This window comes from Ischnura elegans, chromosome 1, assembly GCF_921293095.1.
Source record: "Ischnura elegans chromosome 1, ioIscEleg1.1, whole genome shotgun sequence".
In the NCBI taxonomy this organism is placed as follows: domain Eukaryota; kingdom Metazoa; phylum Arthropoda; class Insecta; order Odonata; family Coenagrionidae; genus Ischnura; species Ischnura elegans.
The window spans coordinates 132258819-132281052 of NC_060246.1; the positions used below are offsets into that span (position 1 = coordinate 132258819).

The window sequence follows — 22234 nt, forward strand, 5'->3', positions numbered from 1 at the left end:
TGATATAAGGTGTGACAAAAGCATGGATACAATTTGCCAAGAAAGCTACAAGGGTGTATCAAAAGAGTGCATTGTGATTTCAAGGAAGATTTTATCCGTGAAACTGTACAGTTTGATTTGCAATTATTGTGATCATTTTGGGCTTAATTAATTTTATGACTCAGGATAATGACGAGGCATCTCTCAGATCTATGACAAACTGACACTACAGTGATAATAAATGAACAATATAATAAAGCAAATTATTCTGCTTAAGGCAATGTATAAGCGTAGCTACTGAAAAAGTAATTGTAATGAAATATTTATTATTTGATTCACTATGAATAAATTGAGCAACTGATGGCCCATTAATAGTCTCACTTAGGTGCTGACAAAAATTCCATAAGGATATATAATCACCTCAGACTACAAAGCCTGTGAGTGCTCTGCAAAAATCTATCTTTGCACATTTAAAGTATTTCACTTTGCTTAAAATCCTTGTCTTGAATCAAATTATTTATTATTTTTTGCTCTTGAATGTTGTGGAGCAATTACCGTATTTCTCCGAATATAGTCCCCCTCTGAATATACCCCCCCCCCCCTAATTTTGAGACTTCAATTTCAGGAAATAATTTTCAATTTCAGGAAAAAAACGCGTTTGAATATAGTCCCCCCTTTACTTTTACCACGGACATTTTTTTGTACTAACATTTTCCTGCACATTGGTCCCCTCAATAGGAATACAAACAGCAGGAATACAGAACACACCTATAAATGCAATGATAACTCAAGACTGTTGTTATATGAGCAATCAGGACCATGGCTTGGCGGACTCACACAAGCTGATGTTCAAAAAATTTGCAGGCTTGAAAAACCAGTGTCCATAAAATATTTCAGAAACACTCTTTTAGGGTTTTTTCTATGACTTGCATAGCGGCACTCTTCTTAATAATATGACAGGCAAGTTGAGTAATAATTTTTTTCAATGGTTGGCTACATTCCGCAGATTAAAAACTTCCTCACCAATCTAGAAAGGATAAGGTTCCCTAATTCACCTTCATGGCTATCAGTGATTGATCGTAAGAGAATTCAGTCAATGAATTTTTGCAACTTGTATCCTCGCACATCTGCAATAGTCTGGCCTTGGGCCTGGGAAATTCAACATCCCACATTTCAATTTCCAGGCAAGTTAAATTTTGTCGTGTATTGTGCCATGAGAAATAATTAGCTACAGGAATGACGACGTATAGATTTTTATTTCTTTGTTAAAGTCTCGTACAAGTATTCCAAAATTTTCAACAGTAAATCTTAATTATAAATTTTTATGATAAACCTCTACCTTCTATTTTGCTATAATGAGGAATATATGTATATCTGTTAAAGAATAGATCTTTGCAAGAACTGTTAAAAGCATGTTTACAATGACAGTATATTACTTACAAACAATCCTCCCTTGATACTTAATGTATCTTGCAAGATGCATTAAGTCATGCATTCATTTTATGAAGAATCATGCAAAAAAGTAAATACTTATGGAATTTAGATTTTATGGAAAAACTTTATTCGGAGGAAAATAAATTTTAAATTTTCAAATAAACAGATACATACAGTCACGTACGAAATTCATTTCAACATTTTCCTTAATCTCGGAGGTTGGAAAATTTAAGTAGTTGTGTACAAATAGTTATCCTATTTCCCATGGGATGGGAGTCGTGTCCTCATATTTTCTACACGATAGACGTTTTTCATCTGCAGCAGGTGCCAGCACCTTATTTTGATCCATCAAGACATCGTTGCATTCTTGTTGTTGGGCAGGAAAAAGACAAGAATGGCGCATCCTATGGAGACATGAAAAAGAATTAGTTTTAAGAACACACATAAACTTACAAAGAGTACGATGTAAGTTAATAGTGCTGGAATCTTTATTATTCTTCAGCGGAGAAGTTTACAGGATTTACACTAACTAACTGGGAATATGCTCTGGGGGGGAATGGGATGGCCAGACCGGGCATCGGGGTCTGGGAAAAGTTTTGAAAATTGACATGCGTGGAAATATATTTTAAATCATTTTGGCACAATGTATTCATCTTTTAGCAGATGTAGTTATTACATGTCAAAACTAAACAATAGCATTAATAATTAATTTATTTCTATGAGGATTTGGGGGGGGATCTATCCCCTCATCCCCCCCATAGTTACGCCACTGGGTGGCTTCTCTAGGTCACTCCATCATAGGCATATGGCAAGCAGTGATCTGAAGAAGCCATCTGCATGCAGGCGAAACTGTCGTCCACACAATCCAACGGAATGATCGATTTTTCTCATTATAGAATAAACTTTCAATTTTTTTGGCATCATGGTTTCACCAGTAGTGGGCCCCGTTGCACAGTGGGGCCAAACCCCACTTTAAGTGGACAAAAGTCCAAAAATGAAAGTTTGAAATGGGGTTTTTTAAATATAAGGCTGGGTAATAGGATGTATGAACTGCATGACAGTGTATTTCACGGGTTGGTCTGTGTGCACCTTCGCGTAGAAATAAGAGTCAAAGTGAGAGAAAAGCGAAGCACTGGTCTTGGAGTCGCAGACGCCTAAATGGACGGTCGACTTTAAACTATGATTACAGTACACTGGTCCCTTTGATTTTATTTTTTTAACTTTCAATCAGTTGGAATAAGTATTAAAAATATAAATTTGCTTTTACTATTTATATTTTGGAGAAAATAGCCCTCGAGAAATTAATTATCATGAATGGAACGTCGTTGATTTTTCACAATGAAAAGTTTTATTTAATTAGAGAAAAGTTATATAATCGGACGGAATCGTAACGTGATTTTTAGATATATTATTAATTGAAGAATGAGCTAAATAATACAAAAGAAATCAACTGCCATCGAGCTGCAAAAAGAGTTTTATGATAAAAGATTAGCTATGCATGACAAGCTGAAAGGGAATCCATCTGGCCGTAATGGCCGCATAGCAACGGGTAAACTATAATATAAACAGTGTCCATTAAGATATTATTATTTTGTAATAAATGAAATTTGCATACATTATCTATTTTTTCTACTCATAGATACAAGCGGTGAAGTTTTCTACTCATGAGCTGAGATTTTTGAAATGTAGAGAGGCCATTCCCGAGGCTCCCACCCTGTTGTGAATGAAGTGCTCGAAAAGGTTATTTCCGTTCAACTGAGGTGTACTTATTCGATTCCGGAATAGCAATTTAGTACTTTTTCACTCTCTACGCACAATAAACCATGTTCTATTGTATTTTATTTTTTAAAGTTAAAACTACCTCTTCAATGCAGTATTTTCTTTCTTTGTGTATTGTAAAATGGTACATGCAAACTTAAGAGCAAATCTTTATTTTTCTATTTAGCATGAAGGTTTTTTCAAAGATATTGCAAAAATAATTTTGCAAATTTTATATCAGATTTTTTCTGACCACCAGGATTATTGACGTGACCTTTTTTATTTTTATCATTTAAAACTTTTCTATATAATATATTTTTACAACTAATCAAGTTACTTTTCAAATTCTGAAAGAAATAAAATTGAAAAAAAATCAAAAAATCGAAAACATTGAAAACTTAATATTGGATTTCATTAAAGCGGTCTCTAAAACATATACATGAATATTTTAGGGTTGTTAGAAAAAGTTTTTGACTTTTGTCCGTCTAAAGTGGGGTTTGGCCCCACTGTGCGTCGTCTGTATGGCGGCGCGGGTTAGTCCCTATCCCCTACCTTCCATTCCTATCCTTTCCCTGGAGGCGTCGTCGGGCTCCCATCGCGGCGGCACCTCCTATCCTTCTTCCTTCCTCAATCCTTCCCCTCCCGAGGTGCAAGAGTGAAAAGCGAAGGCTTATTCGCCCGGTGTAACCCCGCGAGCCCGCCCTGGGAACTCGATTCACCTGCCGTCCACACAGATGGACACACGCGGTGTAAAACCCGTGAACCTCTCCGATGAATCCCGCATTGCCGAACATTACAGAACCCCACTTGTAACTTTTTTATATCATAAGATAGCATTGTCTTGTAAGGAAATTATATTACAGATAGGAACTTTGAAATGCATTTAATAAATTGTTTCAGCCAATAATCTCGGAACTAAATATCTCGGATTATTATCAGGTGGATTCACATTAACTATTGCTAAAAAAATTTATAGTTTTGAAAAACCCGTGCCCACTAAATATTTCAGAAACACTCTTTTAGGGTTTATAATCAGTCTAAATAAAACTCTTAAATTTTGCATGTAACTTGATTTTTTTCATTACGATAAAAGTATGGACAGCTCAAATATCTTTTGCGCCCCCCTTGCGTTTTTTTCTGAATCCGTTACTGATCATAATGCTTGTAAGCTGAGTCAGAATCTCAAATGTGCGGTGCAGATCGGGGACGAATGGGAGATAGTCATGATGGAACGCCACTATTTAGCCTCCCAGTGAAATGGCATTGAGGAGTTTGTTAGTGCGGTCAAAGCACTTTTGGGGTCTTATGTCATTTTTTTGCAAATCTTGAGGAAAATGTGGCACCCGTAGCATCTGAAAAACACACAGGAGGAGAAGGAAGCAGCTCTTCATTTCCTAGTCGCATCTTTTTCAGTTTGGCGGAAAACCTTACTTTTACTTCAGTATGACGACTATTAGGGTTAATAATGAAAGAAACTTCGTTTCTTCCACAAGTTTATAAAAATTTCTATTTTATTACCGGTTTAGGCTGTTACACCATTATCAAAAATTGATAGTATTTGATAATGGTGTAACAGCCGAAACCGGTAATAAAATAGAAATTTTTATAAACTTGTGGAAGAAACGAAATTTCTTTCATTATCAATATGGAGCCCTTTCACCGCGTACGTGCTTCAAGTTTCGATTTAATTTTATTATTAGGGTGGTTTCCTATTATTTTTTATTGACTAAATCGAAATATCGATTATTACTCCTGGAGTACGCATTTCTCGCTTTTAGATTTTTAAATGGCGATATCTATATTTCGCAATTGAATAAAAAATGAAGGTCAATGTCGCTCTCGTGGGGACGACCGATGGTCAGTCCCGCTAATGAGGGTTCAACCTCGACTCCGAGCCTAATCCGACCCTTTTCCGAGGGTCCGAGCTCGCGAGGGACGAACCCAAAACACCGGGAGGGCCCCCACCCATCTGGGCCACGTGTAGTACATTTTACAATTCTTTTAGTGCTATCAACAATTTATTGGCTTTATCGTCTTCTTGGTAACTCTAGAAATATGGGCGTTCTACGATGTCGATGTTCATCGTAGAAAGACGATGACGACGACTCTCATCGTCTTTCTACGATGATTTTTAAGAATTTTGTCCAATTTGCGATAAAAATCCCCTTCTGACTTGGCAACGCTGCAGCCATCAACTGTGGGCTGGGTAGTGAAGGTCCTCTCGGACCCAAAGCGCTTGACGCCCGAGAATGACAAACCCTGTTCTGACCTGGGAATTGGAAATACCATGCGAGCCACCTCTAGGGTGTTTGGCAGGGGGTGACCAATCTTCAACATGCAGCATGCAAGATGACCGCCGCATTTCACGTCGCAATTTCATAGAAATATTCTACACATTCATGTAAAGACATAACTTGCCAAAGGTTAGTAATTCCTATGGCGAATCCATGCAAGTTTCAACTAAATAGAAAAAAACATGCAGTGAGTCGTCCTAGCGAGTGACGCCAATAATTCTGTTGATTGAAACACCGTTGCTATCCTTAATAGTACGAAGGAAGAATGGCGTTCTAAATCTCTCTGCTTTGCAGTCTATTTCTTTTACTTTCTTCTCGTGATCACGTCATAGTACGTCGGTAAACGTAAGATTTTTTACACGTCGTCTGAGAAAACATTTTCTCCGAATTTACTAATAAAATTTTGCATACACTTCTACGCTCCCGTAGAGAATGGGGTTAGTTTCACAAGACCTCCCAATTCCAAATACGTGATTTTCTTTTAATAACAGATATTTGGTGTTTAGATGACCCATTATCGAATGGAAAATAATGTGTTCCAATATTTTGAAAGGATTGGAAGTATAGTAAGTCGAGGTAAAGGTGTTGATATATTTGTCGTGAAATTAGTGAGGACACTATGAAAAAAGTATAAGGGATTGAACGAACTACGGCCGTTAAACAGTTGAAAGAAAATTAATTTCCCAAGACCGTACTCTTTGATGGGCGGATGGGAGAGGTAATAATGTTAACACGGGGAGTGATGGACAAAATAAGACACTAACGGAAATACAAACTAGAAACTAACACACGCACAAGCACTCACTTACTCAGGTTTGTGAAAAACACGCTACCGACAGTGACCCACACACAACAATAGAAAAGGACAAATGATGACAAATGAAAATTTTAAAGCGCGCGAAATCGCGACGGCTAAGTATGAATGCTGGGAAAAGCCCGAGTGACGTCTGGCTGTTGCTGTGTGAGACCACCTGGGTGCGATGCTATGAACGCCGCTACGATGCAGGCTGCTTACTGCCGAGCATTGCGGTAGCGTAGAGTACCCAGCTAGCAGGTAGCGCTTGGCTTAAATAAGGATTATTAATACCTTATCAAACGAGGGAAACTTTCCGACCGTAGGCAGTTTTAATAGGTGATTATTAAGAAATTTTTCCCTGAGTTCTGTGCCTCATGCGTGCATTGGTAAGCTCAGGCGATGTAAAACTCCTATCTACTCGTATAGAATCTAGGTCCCTGAGACGTCGCGTGGAGTGGCATCGCTTGCCCGCCAATCTGGCCTTTTTCAAATGAGGTTAAAATTGACCATTGCCATTCGTCTGAACTGTAATTTCTAAAACCAAATAATTTGTATATTATGACTACACTAATGTTGGGTAACGAATCGCAATCATTGCCTTTCGTTTTCTTCGATGAAGGAAATTACCCTAATGTGACTCTGTCGAGCTCCTGGAGCAACCGCGAATCAACTGATCTCTTGATTTATTTACAAAATAGATCCTCATACAAAAATATATCACATCCGATGATTACCAAAAATTCATCGCTTTTGGTGACCGATTTTATCCTGTTTAATATGCTAATTCAGCTAAGTAATTTAGCGAATCTCACGCCTGCGGCTTAGCTTATAGGCTCTACTCTCACCTGACCATTGGGCAGTGTCCAAACAAACCTTGGTTACGGGATGAATTACTGAGTTAGCGAAGGATAGCTGGAAGGCCGATGAGGATAATAATCGTATTGTGTCTTGCTAAAGTACATGTCGTCCAACGTTGCGACCTCTTGGGGTTGTGTCTGAGATTGTTTTGTAAGGGAGAGGGGCATCAAGAAGTGTTGAAACATCGCATGAAAAATGCGTGACATGGTGTAATTAGCTGGAAGAGCGCAGACCTAGCAGTCGTGTGGTTGGGTGCCACCTACTGGATAACCGTGGAATTAAACTCTTACCAGCCGACGAAAAGGAAGAGTTACCAAGGAGAACTACTGCCGCCCAAATTTTTTCCGAGCGGAGGATGAGGGTGGGGGGCGTGGAGGTGCGGCAAATGGGGATGTGATCGGTGGATTGTTGACGAGTCGATTCCTATAGCCGCCCGAAGATTACCGTCTTAAGCAATACTTGGGGCGTTGTGTTTGCCTTGGGATTTAGATATTTTGATGAAATCCAACCACTGAAGTCAGGGACGCCAACTTACAAAAAATATTGGGGGGGCTCAAACCGGGGATCTTGCCCCGGGAAATTTTATAAGTAGTGAGTTTTAAGTTTTTTAAGCATTTTAGAAGAGTCATATGATCAACATTAGGACCTTGATTAATCGAATCTCAATATTCGGACACTCCGGGGAAAATCGACAAGCCTGACACATTTTTCCTCACACCCATAACGGATTTTTGAGGGGGCTCGGGCCCCCTCAAGCCCAATGGAGTCGGCGCCACTGAGTCTGTAGTTCCACCATTGCAATTTCGCTACATCGAAATCAATTTACAGTGTTTTGCCAACACTAATTTTGACGGTAATAGTTTTCCGGGTTCATTCCGCGTCGATTCTTATTTTGTGGACGACAGTTTCGCCTCCGTAATAATTTACTGATTTTGACGTTTGGTTAAATTGTTTTTGAAAATTTCTCCATATTTTGGTGTAAATTCAAGCTTAATTTATAAGCGCACCATTTAAGGCTTCCAATTTATCGCACATGAACTTTCAGAGTACATATTTTGATTACAATTTATTTTTCTTTCAACATGTTTTAAAACCTAGACAGGCTGCAGGAACATGCGCTCGAACATGCACAGGGTCGACTTCCCGCATGCCGCGTTACGAGGGTAAGTTCTTAAACATGACTATATTTACCATCATGAAAGAAAGGTTAGAACTCTTTGGGCTCCTCCAAACCTTCAGGCCACATCGGCAACTGCTTACTTTGACTTCTTGATGATCCAACACTGGTTATTTCAACTTATCTTTCATCACTTAGGCCCATTTTACTTCTTGAATTAGATAAAACCCCACTTGCTGTGCACTTTCTCTCGAGTTTCGGGAAAAAAACCGATTTTGTCGTGCATTTCCTCCGGATGTATTTTTAATTTAGTGTTTTCATTGCTCAGTCTCTACTCTGGGGCTGACGCAGTGACATCGAAAACATTTTGGTAAAGAAAAATACAAAATTAAAGTTGAATTTTCAGTATAAATAAAAGACATTTGATATTATTAATACTTTGTAATTAACCCTCAACGCAAGTCTTTTAGCTGTATTCGGGGCACGAAATGGCATCTCTTCAAACTGCCGGGTTTTTTTTTATAAATTGGGCGTGTAGACATTCTTTAATTAGACGAGGGGCTATTTTGTCACCTTCAGGCAATGCATTTTCGTACGCGCCCCAATGAAAAAATTGTATAAACCTGTTTCAAAATTTTATACAATTTATACAATTACCATGGCAATTGTATAAATTGTATAAAATTTTGAAACAGGTTTATACAATTTTTTCATAGGGGCGTTCATCCATTACGCGGCTTTTCGCGATGGATTTTTAAATTCAAGCTCGCACGCGCATCAGGTTGTGCAACTCCTCGTGAGCGGAGCGAGATCGCCGGCCTGGCTCTCTTGGCGAGTATGGACCGGATGAAGAACTTAAACGCTGGAAGGACCAGACTCGTAATTCCCGTCATTTTGACGAGTAACCTCCACTTACCTTATTTTATTGCCTAGAATTTTTTTCTGTCGTCTTAATTTTTCTGACTTTTATTTATTTTTTATGCCTCGCATTCTACTAAAATATAATTTTGTTTTTTTTTCGCATAGAAATGGAGTTATACCGCATCTATCTTAAAAGACACTCGTCAAAATGACTGGTTAAGCGTTTCTATTTTATTTGTAACGTTATCGCGTGTTTTATTCATCAAATCACCAAACTACATTACGTCTGGCCATTTTGATGTTTTAGTTAGCACATTTATGCATTTAATATTCCTTATTACATTTAGAATGAAAATTAAGCAGCATATATCTGCCACACCGAACTGTTCATTTTAATTTCTTATTGTAAAATGATCTGTAAAAATATACTCAGTTTTATAGATAAGTTGAGAAAAAGGTTATGTTTAATGAAGTTATCATATATTTAACATAAACAACGATATATGTAAAACAATTACTATTCGTCAAAGGTCCTTCTAGTACAGCCTCCGTCCTTCTAGCGCTATTGCGGTACACAAGCTCCGACATGCCTTGGACGCTCGACCTTGATGGTCGGGATGGCTCATGTGTTCGGAGGAAGGGCGGGAGTGGTGGAGACTGACCTGTGCAATACAACACATCGCCGGAATGGACGAGAGCCGTCTCTGATCGAAGCGAAGAAGCAAGCGGACCTTCCCCTACCCTCTAACCTAACCCAAGCGGGCTGGATCATGCCCAGCTGTGGATTCAGGGTCGTCGCCGTCGTCGCGGACGACTTGGAGCGCCTGCCGAGCTGCCCGTCCGCTTAGGGGCAAAAAAAAAAAACAGTTACATAACCATAACCGGACAGCCCGTCGCTAGAGATCTCCGACAAGCCTTCCTACATTATGGTCTGGAAAGGATATTTGGCGATCCCGCCGTGGAACACATCACGTTCACAACCTTGGAGGATATATATAAGACGACCGATCGTCGAGGCTACGAGTTTCGCCGGATCCTAGGTGAAGTTTTATCACGTTGAGGTAGTTGGAGTTTTTCTACTGAAAACGTACAAATTTATGCGACACTTCGCGCGCGCGTTTTATTTTGTGATATTCATGGATTGAAGCAAAAAAAATCACAATTCGGTTGAAAAAACATTGCCATGCTACTCTAACACATAAGCTTACAGGGCAGAATATAAATTACTGCGTAGTTCATTTTTAAACAATTGAATGAACTTATAAGTGGGAAATAATGCGTAAAAAGTCGTTACAGCCCTAAGAGAAAATAACGTTGAAATTCCTTAAAAGTTTTTCTAAAGGATTCCATTATATTTTGTTCGGAAGGTCTTAAAAACATTGAAACGCTTTTAAGGCATTTCTACAGAATTCCTTGCAGAGTCTGGAGAATTCTTCAGAATTCCATTGAGCGTTCTGCAGGAATTCCTTAACATAATTTTTCAATTGTACGTTTATTAAAAATTATATTCTAAGTTTGTAAAAAAAATTAAGCCATACTTAAGAATAAAAATTTTAAAAATGAATTAAGGAAAAACTAAATGGGTGAGATTTGAACGTAAGACCTATGACTATTATATAACCTGCTCTAATCATTGCATAAAAATATGTCAAACGAAGATTTTAGTCGTCACCTTGTATGTTACGTGTTTTAGGGCAAGAATATTACAAGTATAGCACTTTATGGCCATATTTTAACGGAAGAATAATTTAAATATTTTTCCCCTCAGAAATTGGATTTTGTGAGGATAAAATCAGTGAAGCCGTGAATAACTGCTGGGAGCCTCTTCCTCGCTTAAGAACCCATTAAGGAAAATGCATCTACTTCAGAGCCATTATGATGAAGCATTGGATGCTCCTAAGCACTAAGTATTGGTCATTGATAAAGATCCTCGTCACTTTGCTGGATTAATTCCTTCTCGTCGAATCGCCTTGCCAATTTTAAGACTGTCAATACGTGCCTAGTTTGCTCGCCCTGATTACGTTATCTGTATTCGAAATATTTTCGAGCGCCTTTCAAATGTATATATTTCATGTACCTACCTTACCTTTATTTGTCTTCTATTTCGTCTTATCTCTATCTACTGCTCCATACCCAATATTATCTTTTATTTTATCCTTTTTACACTTTGTTTGGCAATAGCATGACGCAGTGTTTACGATAGGCTATATATTTCCCTAATGCTTGTACTTATTCTATTAAACAAAAAAACAAGGCTAGGGAAATCTTACATTGAGGGTTTGCCACTCCAGTTTTCATGATGTACTTCTTTCTAGAGATACATTTTGTCTTCAGTATAAAAACACGTTGAATTTTCATTCGCTATGGTGCATGAGTTGTCAATTTCGCACTGCTCTGAATTCAAATTATTTCCTGTAAAAATAAGGAAGAAATGCTAAAAACTTCTCACCTCCTATGACTCCAGCGGTAATGAAGACAGGGTATGCGCAGTCAACATCCAAAAGCAATCCAAACAGTAGACTCCCAACTACGGATCCAATGTTGCTGATGCTCATTATAATCGTGGAGGCCAGACCCCTGTACCACGAAAATATAAATTAGCAAACTTAAATCCAAATCAAGTTCATGTTTCCGAGACAGCAGTTGCGAGAGCCATGTAACCTATCTTTTTCCCGGCAATTGCTGTTTTTCGCGTGAAATCGCATCGAAAGCCATTTTTCCGCTGGGAAAAATCACAGGTTTTTCATCCATCTCGCCACAGCTGAGTACGGCAAGCAAGAAAGATAGTCCAATGAAAAAAATTTGCCCTTCCCATAATTTCAGAAACTCACGATTTTTGTATCACCAAGGTGGCCAATAGATGATTGATTAACGCGAAGTTAACACAAATTGGAAGAAAAAGAGGTAACCAGGTAAATTCATGCAACAGATTCAAGAACTTAATGCAAATTAAGTTCACCACTTGTATTGATTTAATAGATATTGAAATTCCTTCAATGAGGATTCTAATATTATTATGCTTCTGAAAATCGTCGTGGGATTATTCAAACTATATTTTTGTTGTATTATTTTCACTGGAAAATGTTTCTACTAAAAAAATTTCTTCTCACTTATTTAAACTGTTGAATTATTTCATTATAATGAGGCCTTACTTTGAATTAGTTGCCATAAAGTCCTCTGCCTTGATTTAATAATTGAACGCCTTATAAATATTGCGAAATAACTTCTATTTTCAAAAATTACCTCAACGATGCGGGATATAGCTCGATAATGACGGACATTAGAGTGGCGTATGAGGCTCCATTAGAAGCTTGAAGGAAGCAGGATAGTGCAAGATTCTGAGCCGCTGATTTTGTGAAATAGCTCCCAGCGCCACAGCTGGCGGTGAGTGCCATCGCCATTACTGTAAAGGAAGATTTCAATTAGTTAGGCATATGTCTGGTTCGTTGATAAATATTAACAGAATGGATATATTTCTGAAATGTTATTTCTTCTCCAAATATCCATATTTTAAGCCTCTCTATGAAGCTGAAATCGTCAGTTCCATGCAAATTTTCCTGGTTACATCTACATCTACATATTACCACGCAAGCTGCCTAAAAGACTGCGGCAGAAGGTGTTGGCACACCAGCCGTTTACATATAAATATGAAGTGCTCTAACGAAGATGGGACTAGCGTTTATTAAAGTTCTTTATGGCTCGGGGGAAAAAACGAATTCCCATTTCTATCCGTACGGCAAAACATCTCCCTTAATTAATCGCTTCTATCGGGCCTGGAAATATAGTGTGGCTCTAATATTATGTTCTCCATGTCGCTCTTAAAGGTATTCATTCACAATTGTTCAAGCAATCTAAGCCTAGCGCGTAGCCTGCGAGTCTCCAGCGGCTCCCAGCCTAATTCGCTTAACATCTGGGTAATGCTGTATGTACGCCCGTAGCAGTTTTTGACGAAAGGCGCAGCCTTCCTTTGCATTTTATTCATTTCGTTGATTAAGTCTTTCTGCACTGGATTACATACGCTCGCTGAATATTCAAGGTGCGGTCGGACGAGTGCGAAATAGCACCTTTCTTTTACTTTCTCATCCGATAACCTTCCCACAATACGCTTGACGAATCCTAATTTATTCAAGGCTATGCCGCAAATATTCGTTATATATGCTCCCCAAGAGAGCTTCGAGGTTATCGTAACTCTCAGGTACTTCACGTCGTCTGTTGCTTTTATATTAATACCATCGAAAATAAGATTTATATATTTCATGCATCGTGCTATAAGTGTTGATTATTTGACATGCATCACCTATCAATCGCCAGCGTACAGACTTAAGGAATTCCCTAACATCAAACCTATCTTTTAATTTATTTCGCTTTATTAAAATAAATTCCTATCTAAATGGCGGAATTAAATCCTTTTTGCCCTGTATCAGGATCTTTTAGGTTTTCTCTTCATCCTTAACATTAATTAACGAAATTTGATACCATAATTTGTATCTCACCATCTTTACGCGTTTCAAATATCCTTGCAGGCTTCTAAATGACTTTAGCGGATTGAAGAAGAGAGCCAAAAAGAAGCAAATTTTCTAGTTGTAATTCGAGCTGTCGAATCACAACGAGAAAACTTGCTTCTCTTTCTCTCTTCGAAGGAAAGGATCATCGAAGAATTCATCGAAGAATCAAGAATTAATTCATCGAAGGATATCTCCTTCGATGAATTCTCTCGTTAAAAAGCAGTCGTTAAAAACCAGTGTCGAAATATTTTACGATTTTAAAAATTGTACGTTGACAAACATGGAAATGACAATGGCCAGATATCAGCTGGAAATTAACAAAAAGAAGACTAAGATATTAGTTTGCAGTAAAAGAGAGGAGGCTAAAACAAACATCAACCTAGGAAAGCATAAGCTTGAAGAGGTGAACGAGTTCTCTTACCTGGGAAGCCGAATTACCAGCGATGGACGGAGCAAGAAAGAAATACACAGTAGAATAGGCGAAGAGGGCTTTCTACAAAAAGAAGAATCTTCTTACAGCTGAAAATACCAGCATAGAAGTAAGGAAACAATTCATCAGATGCTACATATGGAGTATGTTTCTCTATGGAAGCGAGGCTTGGACGTTGACAGCAGCAGAGAAGTCAAGAGTGGAAGCATTCGAAATGTGGTGCTACCGAAGAATGATGAAGATAAAATGGATTGACCGTGTGAGTAACCATGAAGTGCTAAGGAGAGTAGGAGAAAAGAGAAGCCTCCTAAAAACATTAAGCAGAAGAAGGGACAACTTAGTTGGCCACATTTTGAGGCACGATGGTCTGATGAAGACAATCGTTGAAGGACAAGTGGAAGGAAAAAAGGGCAAGGGACGGCCCCGAATGAGTTATATCGGACAGGTTATAAAGGATGTAAAAGAGAATAAATATGTAGCAATGAAAAGATTAGCGGATAGGAGAGAGAAATGGAGAGCTGCGTCAAACCAATCTTAGGATTGTTGACTAATGATGATGATGAGTGATTCACAACTATTTTATGGAATTCGGGGCATTTATTTTCATCTCCTTTTTATGAAAAGAGTTGGCCAAGTGTTTTTTTGTAGTGTGGGCGCTCTTTATTGTTTTATGTGGGAGGTAACGCTCCAGTATCTCTTTCACTTCGGTGCCTCTGCCGCTTGTATCAACAGTCTGGTCGGCTCTCACCTGTTCCTGATATCGATAGGCTAGGGCTATCCAATTTAAAATTTTATCAAGACAATTTAAAACTTTTTGACAAAATGCTAGTATTAATTAAACATCTGAAGGTGCGAAATATTTTCTGCTGCCTACCCAATAAAATGAATATGCGTGTTTTTTCAAGCCGTGGGTCGAACATAGCGTCCCTTATATTTAATAAGTGATCATGAACTCTTCATTAAAAACAATTCTAGTACTAAACGCAAAAACTTCTGTCTGCCCCATGAAATTGTTTTCAGGATACAAAATGGTCATTTAGGGAAAGAGCCCTGACAAACTGTTTACTCAGATTTATTAATTTACTCTGCGCAGTCAAAGGGTATTACATTTCTCGTACGATAATTAGCTAAGCATATGCGCTTACCGATAACTCTTTTGCGCCCGATTCTCTCCACAAATGTTCCCGTGAAGAAGGCAAAAAGGATACATGTGATTCCAATGGAAAAGGTGTTGACGAAAACCTTTGGTTGAATCGTGTCCTCCGAGCAGTCAATGGTGGCGTTGGTGCCACTCTCCCAGTCGATCATCCACTGTGGTTTATCCACCATCATGTTGGAAACCTCGCACACGGACGCCGTCAAATTCGGATGTTTCTCCTGAAACTCCTCGAATCTGTTGAACAACTCAGGAAACCACATCCCAAATCCGAAGTACCTGCGAATAAAATGAGTTACCCCTGCATAGGCATGTTCTTAGCTGTTCTTGCATGGTAATATAATACAATGAGATCACAGCCGCGCCCATAAGTGTCGTAAATCAGGAAGTAAATATTGCGACATTCATGGAAAGTTTGAAGCATCTCTGTGCGTAAAAGCTGAAAAGTGATTAAAAACAAAATACAAGCACAATTTACCATGGAAGGAAAGTAGAGGCCCACAGTAAAATCTAGTAGGTATTGTGTCGACTCCAATAACTGATATTAATGCACTTCAATAATTTGATATCGTAATATGTATTCATTCCGTTAAGTAAAAATTTTCAAAATGATGAATTTACCATTCTATTATTTCATAACTGGAAGGAATATATAACTCTAAAAGTTTAATGCTAGTATCTATCGCACAATTTATAACAAGCATGTCTTAATTTTCTTCTCCGTTCAGTCTGCCCTTCGATTATTTTTATTTTAAAAATTAGGATTGGGCCGGCCCTAGAGTTTGGCGCCCCCAATCCCCTAGTGCCGCCTCTAAAAAAAAGCCTCCCTTGACCACGCCAATCTACGCCGTTGCTCCTCACAAAAAAATTCATCCCGGGAATTCGCCAATTTTTGGACGCCAATCCCTGTGTGGCTTTTCATAGCAATAATAATAATCGAATTAAGTTATTTTTGCGCAATTTTGATCAGCCCTCAGTTCAACTACTGAGAGAAATGTAACCCTTACAAAGAAAATAGTAAATATTTATATCTTTGCGCTAATTTTGTCGAAGAAAATTCCTGAGCCTGTGAACTGATGTTGAGAATATCTAAGTCGTTTTTGCTATCAACCAATTATTCAAATAACAAGCTGAAAATGTAGGAATGAGATGCAGTATATAAGTTAAGAACGTACTGGCTGCTGCCATTAAGGTGCTCTTGAGCCCCTCTTCATCTTTAGGCTCAATCCCCATGTTTTTTATGATGTCCACAATTTCATCCTGTGAAGCTTAGAAGTTCAAAAGTTTTTAGACAAAAAAATAACGATGGCGTCAGTGATGTAATGACATTTAAAGGTGTGGGAATACCACATAAAAACGGTAGCTGATGCTAGTTTCAGAGATGCAGTTTCCTCCCATATCCGTAATCCTCTACTAGGTTGTAACTTACCCGAGTTGAAGGGAGAATAAACTTGTGAGGCCAATGATTGTATTCTTTAGAAGAGGAGGTCGGAATAAGTGAATTATTTGCAAAATCATCGTCCTCACGCTCGATTTCCCATTATCTTCATCCTCGTTAACTTTCTCCTCCAATGAGATATTCATTTCCAGCCGATTTACCTATGGAAAAACAGTATGAAATAGATACCCTTGGATTGCATTGGTAAATATTTTACATTAATGGGGTTTTTAATAAGACTTCAGGCCTATTTTTAATACGACTGCATTACTTTCAATTTCATTTGGGTAAATATTACTTCAAACCATTCAGTGAAATGTGAAAGCATTATGGTTTAAGGATAGTTTAAAATATCCATTGGAATTTTTAGTAACGATTAACATGTTATTACTTATACCTTGCTTGTTTCACTGATACTTTCCTTGGCCTGGTAGTAAATTATGACAGAGATTGTGGCATCGTGGGTTTGCAATATGGGTCATTATTGTTAGATGAAACTTTTTATAAAGATTTATTTCTAAGGGATGGAGCATGAGTTCTCTTAAAATACCTTCCATCATTTCGTACACTCACCGGGTATGAATCTGGAGATTTTCCAGTGTTCGTGCTGTATATACTCTTAAAAACTTCTAAGGCCTCGTCATGTTTTCCTTTGGACATGAGGTATGCCGGGGATTCCGGAGAGAAATAAGTGGCAATGGCACATATCATGGAAGGCAGTGCCGAGAACGCGATGAACATTCTCCAGGAGTTGTAACGAAATCCGATCTCGGTGGATCCGAGGAACCAGGGTCGAGGGATGATGGCCCAGGCCACCACTGCAAATAATAAATGCACCATTTCCATTTAACCCCTTCCTCTTTCTAAGGCCACGCCTAAGTCTTACGGCTACCTAAAGCTTTCAACATCCCAGGACATTAATTGATGAATTACTTGGCCCTGTGCATAGTGTATCAGCGTAACTTGGACAAATTTTGCACTACGTCAGTGTTGAAACCAAGAGTAAGGTGTCCACAAGTTGGTGTGGCGTAACTCAGCTTGGCGTATAATTCAATTGAGTGCGTTTGGAATACAATCCGGGATTTTTTCAATTAAATATTTCACTGATCGGTACAATTGTGCAAGGTATGTATGTATCACCGTGCATTCCCGTGGATCTTTGTACTCACCAGGGACACATATGCTTCCAAAGGATGCAAAAATCTCCAACCAGACGACCGCCCTGCTTCGATACATTGAGGAGTGGAATTCCGCCAGGTAAGGGAAGCCGACTGGCTGGGCCGCTATTATTCTGTCACCGAACATGATGGTCCAATAAAAGATGTCAAATGCTTCGTGAGGAAACGAGAAAAGAGTTATTTTAATGTGCCTAAAGTTGTACCTTTGCGAAATTGAAATCTTGATGACATAAGTGGTCAGTACTACTAGAAAGGTCATTTAAGTACATGTTACCACCGATAAAGTACTGCAACTATTTCACACAATGGCGACTCTAATGAAGATGCTGGAGGGGGAGTTTCGGAGGAACGGGGAAAGTTAACTCCTTAGATTGTCTTATTCTAAGGAAGGAAATCCAAATTAAATTTACATTACAGGATGAGATAGAGGATAGATCAGTAATCACTTCAGTGACTGACATACAGCGTATTTTCTCATGTATAGATCAGGTTTTACTGCGATTTGTATATCAAACTGCGATTAGTTCACCACGCTAAAATTATACTCAGTTATAGTGCTAAAATTAACTAAAAAAAACTTATGCCTAACACCAAAATCAAACTTATTGAAGTTATTTTTCAAAATTCGAAAAATCGCAAAAAAAATTCATCGCGTCTGAAGTCCGCTATACAAGGCGAATGATCATGCGAATCATTCGCCGTGCATAATGTAAAAAAAAGCGAATGAACCGTCATGCGCATGACCATGCAATGAAAATTGGAACATGCTCTATTTTTGCTCGCATGATCCCGTGAATGATGGCATGGTCATACGCATGCACATTCACCGTGTATAGCGGCCTTAATCAAACAAAGCTTCAGACTAAGGTCGTAGATTCAACATCTGGGCATAATCATACGTTTTTGGAAATGGCATTCCATACCGAACCTAGAACTACCATCGAAATCATGTTGCATTGCATGGTGTTCTGTAAATTGACGTGAAAGTGAGGACAAATGTATAATTATACAGACAAACCGAATGCAATAGCGCTTTTTTTCCATCAATGAGAAAATGCGCTAAAAAGGCAACTTTTATCTCATAACGCTGTAATTTTTTATCTCGAACTGGTTACGACATAGAATTAGATAATATTCAGGCACATCTTTTTCCGTACCGCGGTTTCGCATGAAGCTATCTGGTATGTAATGACGTCACAGCACTCGAATCCCGACGCCAGGTTTTTTCGAGAGATTCTGCTTCCGCCTGTACTGTCGGCTTCAATGTCTCAGCCAGTTATTATAAATGCAGTTGATTTACGTGGAAAATAAACATTTTAGGATCCCGCTAAACGATGGCTTTCAATTTTCAGGAAATAATGTAAAATGACCCGTTTGACGATTGCCCATTACACTCGGCCATTTCGATGGATACCTATTTGGAATAAAGTCGAGGAGAAATTTTTGCTATTTTCCATTGATTGAGGGGCAACATTAAAGGTTCTTTCTTTATTCATACTTTGGCATTTAAGCATATTGTTTGAAGCGAATATTGCAAAATACCTCTGATATTAATGATCTCAGATCACTTGGTTTCAACGGTATGTGGTAGCAATTGCTGCCATTATGATCCATACTATTTTTAGAGCAGTTCGAATGCATCCTCTGATGCAAAGATTTATTTCAGTTTTGGAAGCCATTGTTTGAAGTTGAGGGTCGTTTAAAAATTGTCATTATTGTTCTGCAATTTTCCCTTGCTCGTATGATATTTTTTCTGTGAAAAAATATTTGTGGCTGCAATAGATACTTACGTCAATCCGGTGATAAATCGGAAGAAAATAAATGGCCAGAATGTTTGCATTAAGCTTGAAAGAATAGCAGCAACTGCATCTGTAGTGATGGCAAACAAGATGGCCGACCTGCGACCCCATGAATCAGCCATTTTCCCCCAGATGCAGGCTCCAAAGAGAGTACCTGGCATGACAGATGCAATAAATAAGAAGTATGATAGGCCTGAAAACTGCATTAGAAAATTTCCTTGCGAAACCGAAAAGTAAAAAAATATTACTTGATAAAAATAATGAAAATAGTGTTTGTACCAGCTCATGTCTTGCACTAAGTATATAGGAACTTAAAATCTCTCATTAGCATATCTGATGTGTATATATTTCATTATTAATGGTGTTCAACCGATTCAAATAGGGTGATTAAATAATTTATTCGTCCTTTCTCAATAGGTTGACCGGATTGTAAATAATTAATATTGAAATAAATGCATGTTTAGATGGAATCATTTTTATTTTATTCTTTAGAGCAATAACAATGAAATTTAATCTTGATTGCGTTGCTTACGTTATAACGAAACCTCTGTTCCGAGGAGAAGAAGTCTTCCAAATGTAAATGACAAACAAATCCTGAAGGTTTAAGGAACTTAAGCCTGACATTTTGTATTGTAAGCATGTAATAAGCAATTGTAAACATGGCGTAAGAATATTCTATTCTATGCTTGAATACAGGATCGCTTTACCAATTATGTGCTTGGTCCTACTTGATACTAGACAATATAAATGTTCTGCATCAATTTACTATGGCCATCACAAGATAGTGTTAGTAATAATTTTCAGCGATACCCACCAATGAAAGGCGCTGAATTAAGGATAGTCTTATCGTAAGAACTCATCCGGAGATCGCATTCTGCAGATGGAAGCAAATAGGTGATGCTGAATGCTTCAAAAACGGTTGCTATGTCGATCAGGCCAACCAGGAGCAGCATTTGAAGTTGGAATCTACCTTGACCTGGAAGAGAGAAATATATTAAAGCTATTATTACTAAACTGCTCGCCACAAAAATTGGTTCAGAAAAACCGTATCTACACAGCTTATGGTGCTTGGAGTGCAGCATTTACCTCATCTTTGTACCAAGTGCATTGGAAACCGGTCACTTTGGTGAGAGGTGTTTTAAAAAAATATTAATGACACATGTAAATTTAGCTAAAATATTTCAAAATAATAACTATTTATTCATTTACCATTATTGCGTAGATTTTACCCAATTCCTGACGATGCGAGTAATGAGCGATATATGGAAAGGGAGGGGAAATTTTTAAAATAAATTCCAAGTTCTTGGATGAGAAATTTTTGTTCGGGCAATACTCTTTTAGTTCCATGTCTACGAACTTCAGTCTCTATAATGAAAATATTTTGCTGTCATGTAGGTAACTAAATGAATTGCTCTTTTTCTCACTTACCTGCAATGTTGATAGCTGTCTCATAATCGGCCATATTATCTATAAAAAATATTTTTTATAGAGCGTTAGATGAAATACTCATAAAGAATGTGTATAGTATTATGGAGTAAAGTAAACTTCTTTCATTATAAAAACAGTTTTTAAATTCCTTTCATAAATAAATGAATTATTGAGAAGCAATAATTATATGTTTTATAATAACTGTTAAATACAGCTATACCGGGAATCACATTTCGATTACGCTGTTTCGCCATTGTCACTAATTTCTGTTTCCATTAGGAAGAATGAGGGAAACGATTACATATGTTTTTTTGTTTCTAGTTCCAAATCTTGTGAATTTTAATCACCTGATTCAAAGCTCCCGTGTTCCAGAAGAGTTTTTGTCTTCATCGTACCAAAACTACAAATTAGACTTGAATCTTCACACCTAGACCCCTCACCCAGTGTACGATTGTTTTATGTCTTTACACCTATTATCTCATCGAGAAATACGGCCACTGACGAAATTGTTTGAAGTTCCTTAGTTTGCTGGAAGTTAAACCCAGTGCTGCATGCAGTGTGTCATTGACATATGGGTCTGCTCTTGGAAGCTCGTTCAGTAGCTTACTAATAGGGCAACGACTCATGATTCTCAATTACCTTCAATCCCTAATTTTTGTAATTGGTGTCTTAATCGTCTCTTTGAAATATGTCGCTCATTATCCGCTAAAGCTATCGCTAAAATTTAATAACAGGGCAATGCGGAGGCGAAGTATTCTTGGTGAAGTACATAATAATCGAGCATACTTCAGGAACGTATGTATCAATTATTTATTCATTTTTTTATACTTACATTTGGGAAAAGCGGTTTCCGGTTAAAGAAAAAGTTGCAGAAAACCTTACATATGGTCTTACAAATTTAAAAATAGGAATAAAATTCTTCGTATGGAAATGGATATCCTTATGATAATCTTCATTTCATTGTTACTTCTTCATTACTCCAAGTTATTCCAATTATTATTATTATTATATAGTACAAGTTACAAGTTGGCTATTTGCCAGGTGGTAACAGGTTATACAAAATAAAAAGAAAAACAAAAATATAGCAAATGAGAAATACATTACCAAAATGAAACTAGAAAGTATTAAAATTCAGTGATATTAATTTTCCAATATTAATCCTCTACACCTCTTTTTGAAAATCCTTACGTTGTTAGGGTAGGG

General features: G+C 37.9%; 1 protein-coding gene across 1 annotated transcript; it reads right to left on the reverse strand.

Annotated features, from left to right (window-relative positions):
• Nucleotides 1-1517: 1517 nt before the first annotated feature.
• Nucleotides 1518-21448, reverse strand: LOC124153570 (synaptic vesicle glycoprotein 2C-like). The gene is made up of 11 exons (XM_046526836.1): nucleotides 21379-21448; nucleotides 21032-21070; nucleotides 20418-20579; nucleotides 19595-19757; nucleotides 17796-17917; nucleotides 17200-17444; nucleotides 16618-16787; nucleotides 15178-15467; nucleotides 12341-12500; nucleotides 11547-11674; nucleotides 1518-1817 (listed from the first exon to the last, which is right to left on the reverse strand). Exons 1-11 carry the CDS (start codon nucleotides 21419-21421, stop codon nucleotides 1762-1764), a joined length of 1578 nt encoding a protein of 525 aa, XP_046382792.1. The 5' UTR covers nucleotides 21422-21448; the 3' UTR covers nucleotides 1518-1761.
• Nucleotides 21449-22234: the final 786 nt, after the last annotated feature.

What these genes read in the sequence shown, in the direction of transcription:
- LOC124153570 (XM_046526836.1), bottom strand. Translation starts at nt 21,421, where the DNA reads ATGAAGACAAAAACTCTTCTGGAACACGGGAGCTTTGAATCAG. An exon ending in ACACGGGAGCTTTGAATCAG is followed by an intron (nt 21,071 to 21,378) that starts GTGATTAAAATT and finishes TATTTTTTATAG; the next exon opens with ATAATATGGCCGATTATGAG. An exon ending in TGGAAGCATATGTGTCCCTG is followed by an intron (nt 17,445 to 17,795) that starts GTGAGTACAAAG and finishes TATTATTTGCAG; the next exon opens with TGGTGGCCTGGGCCATCATC.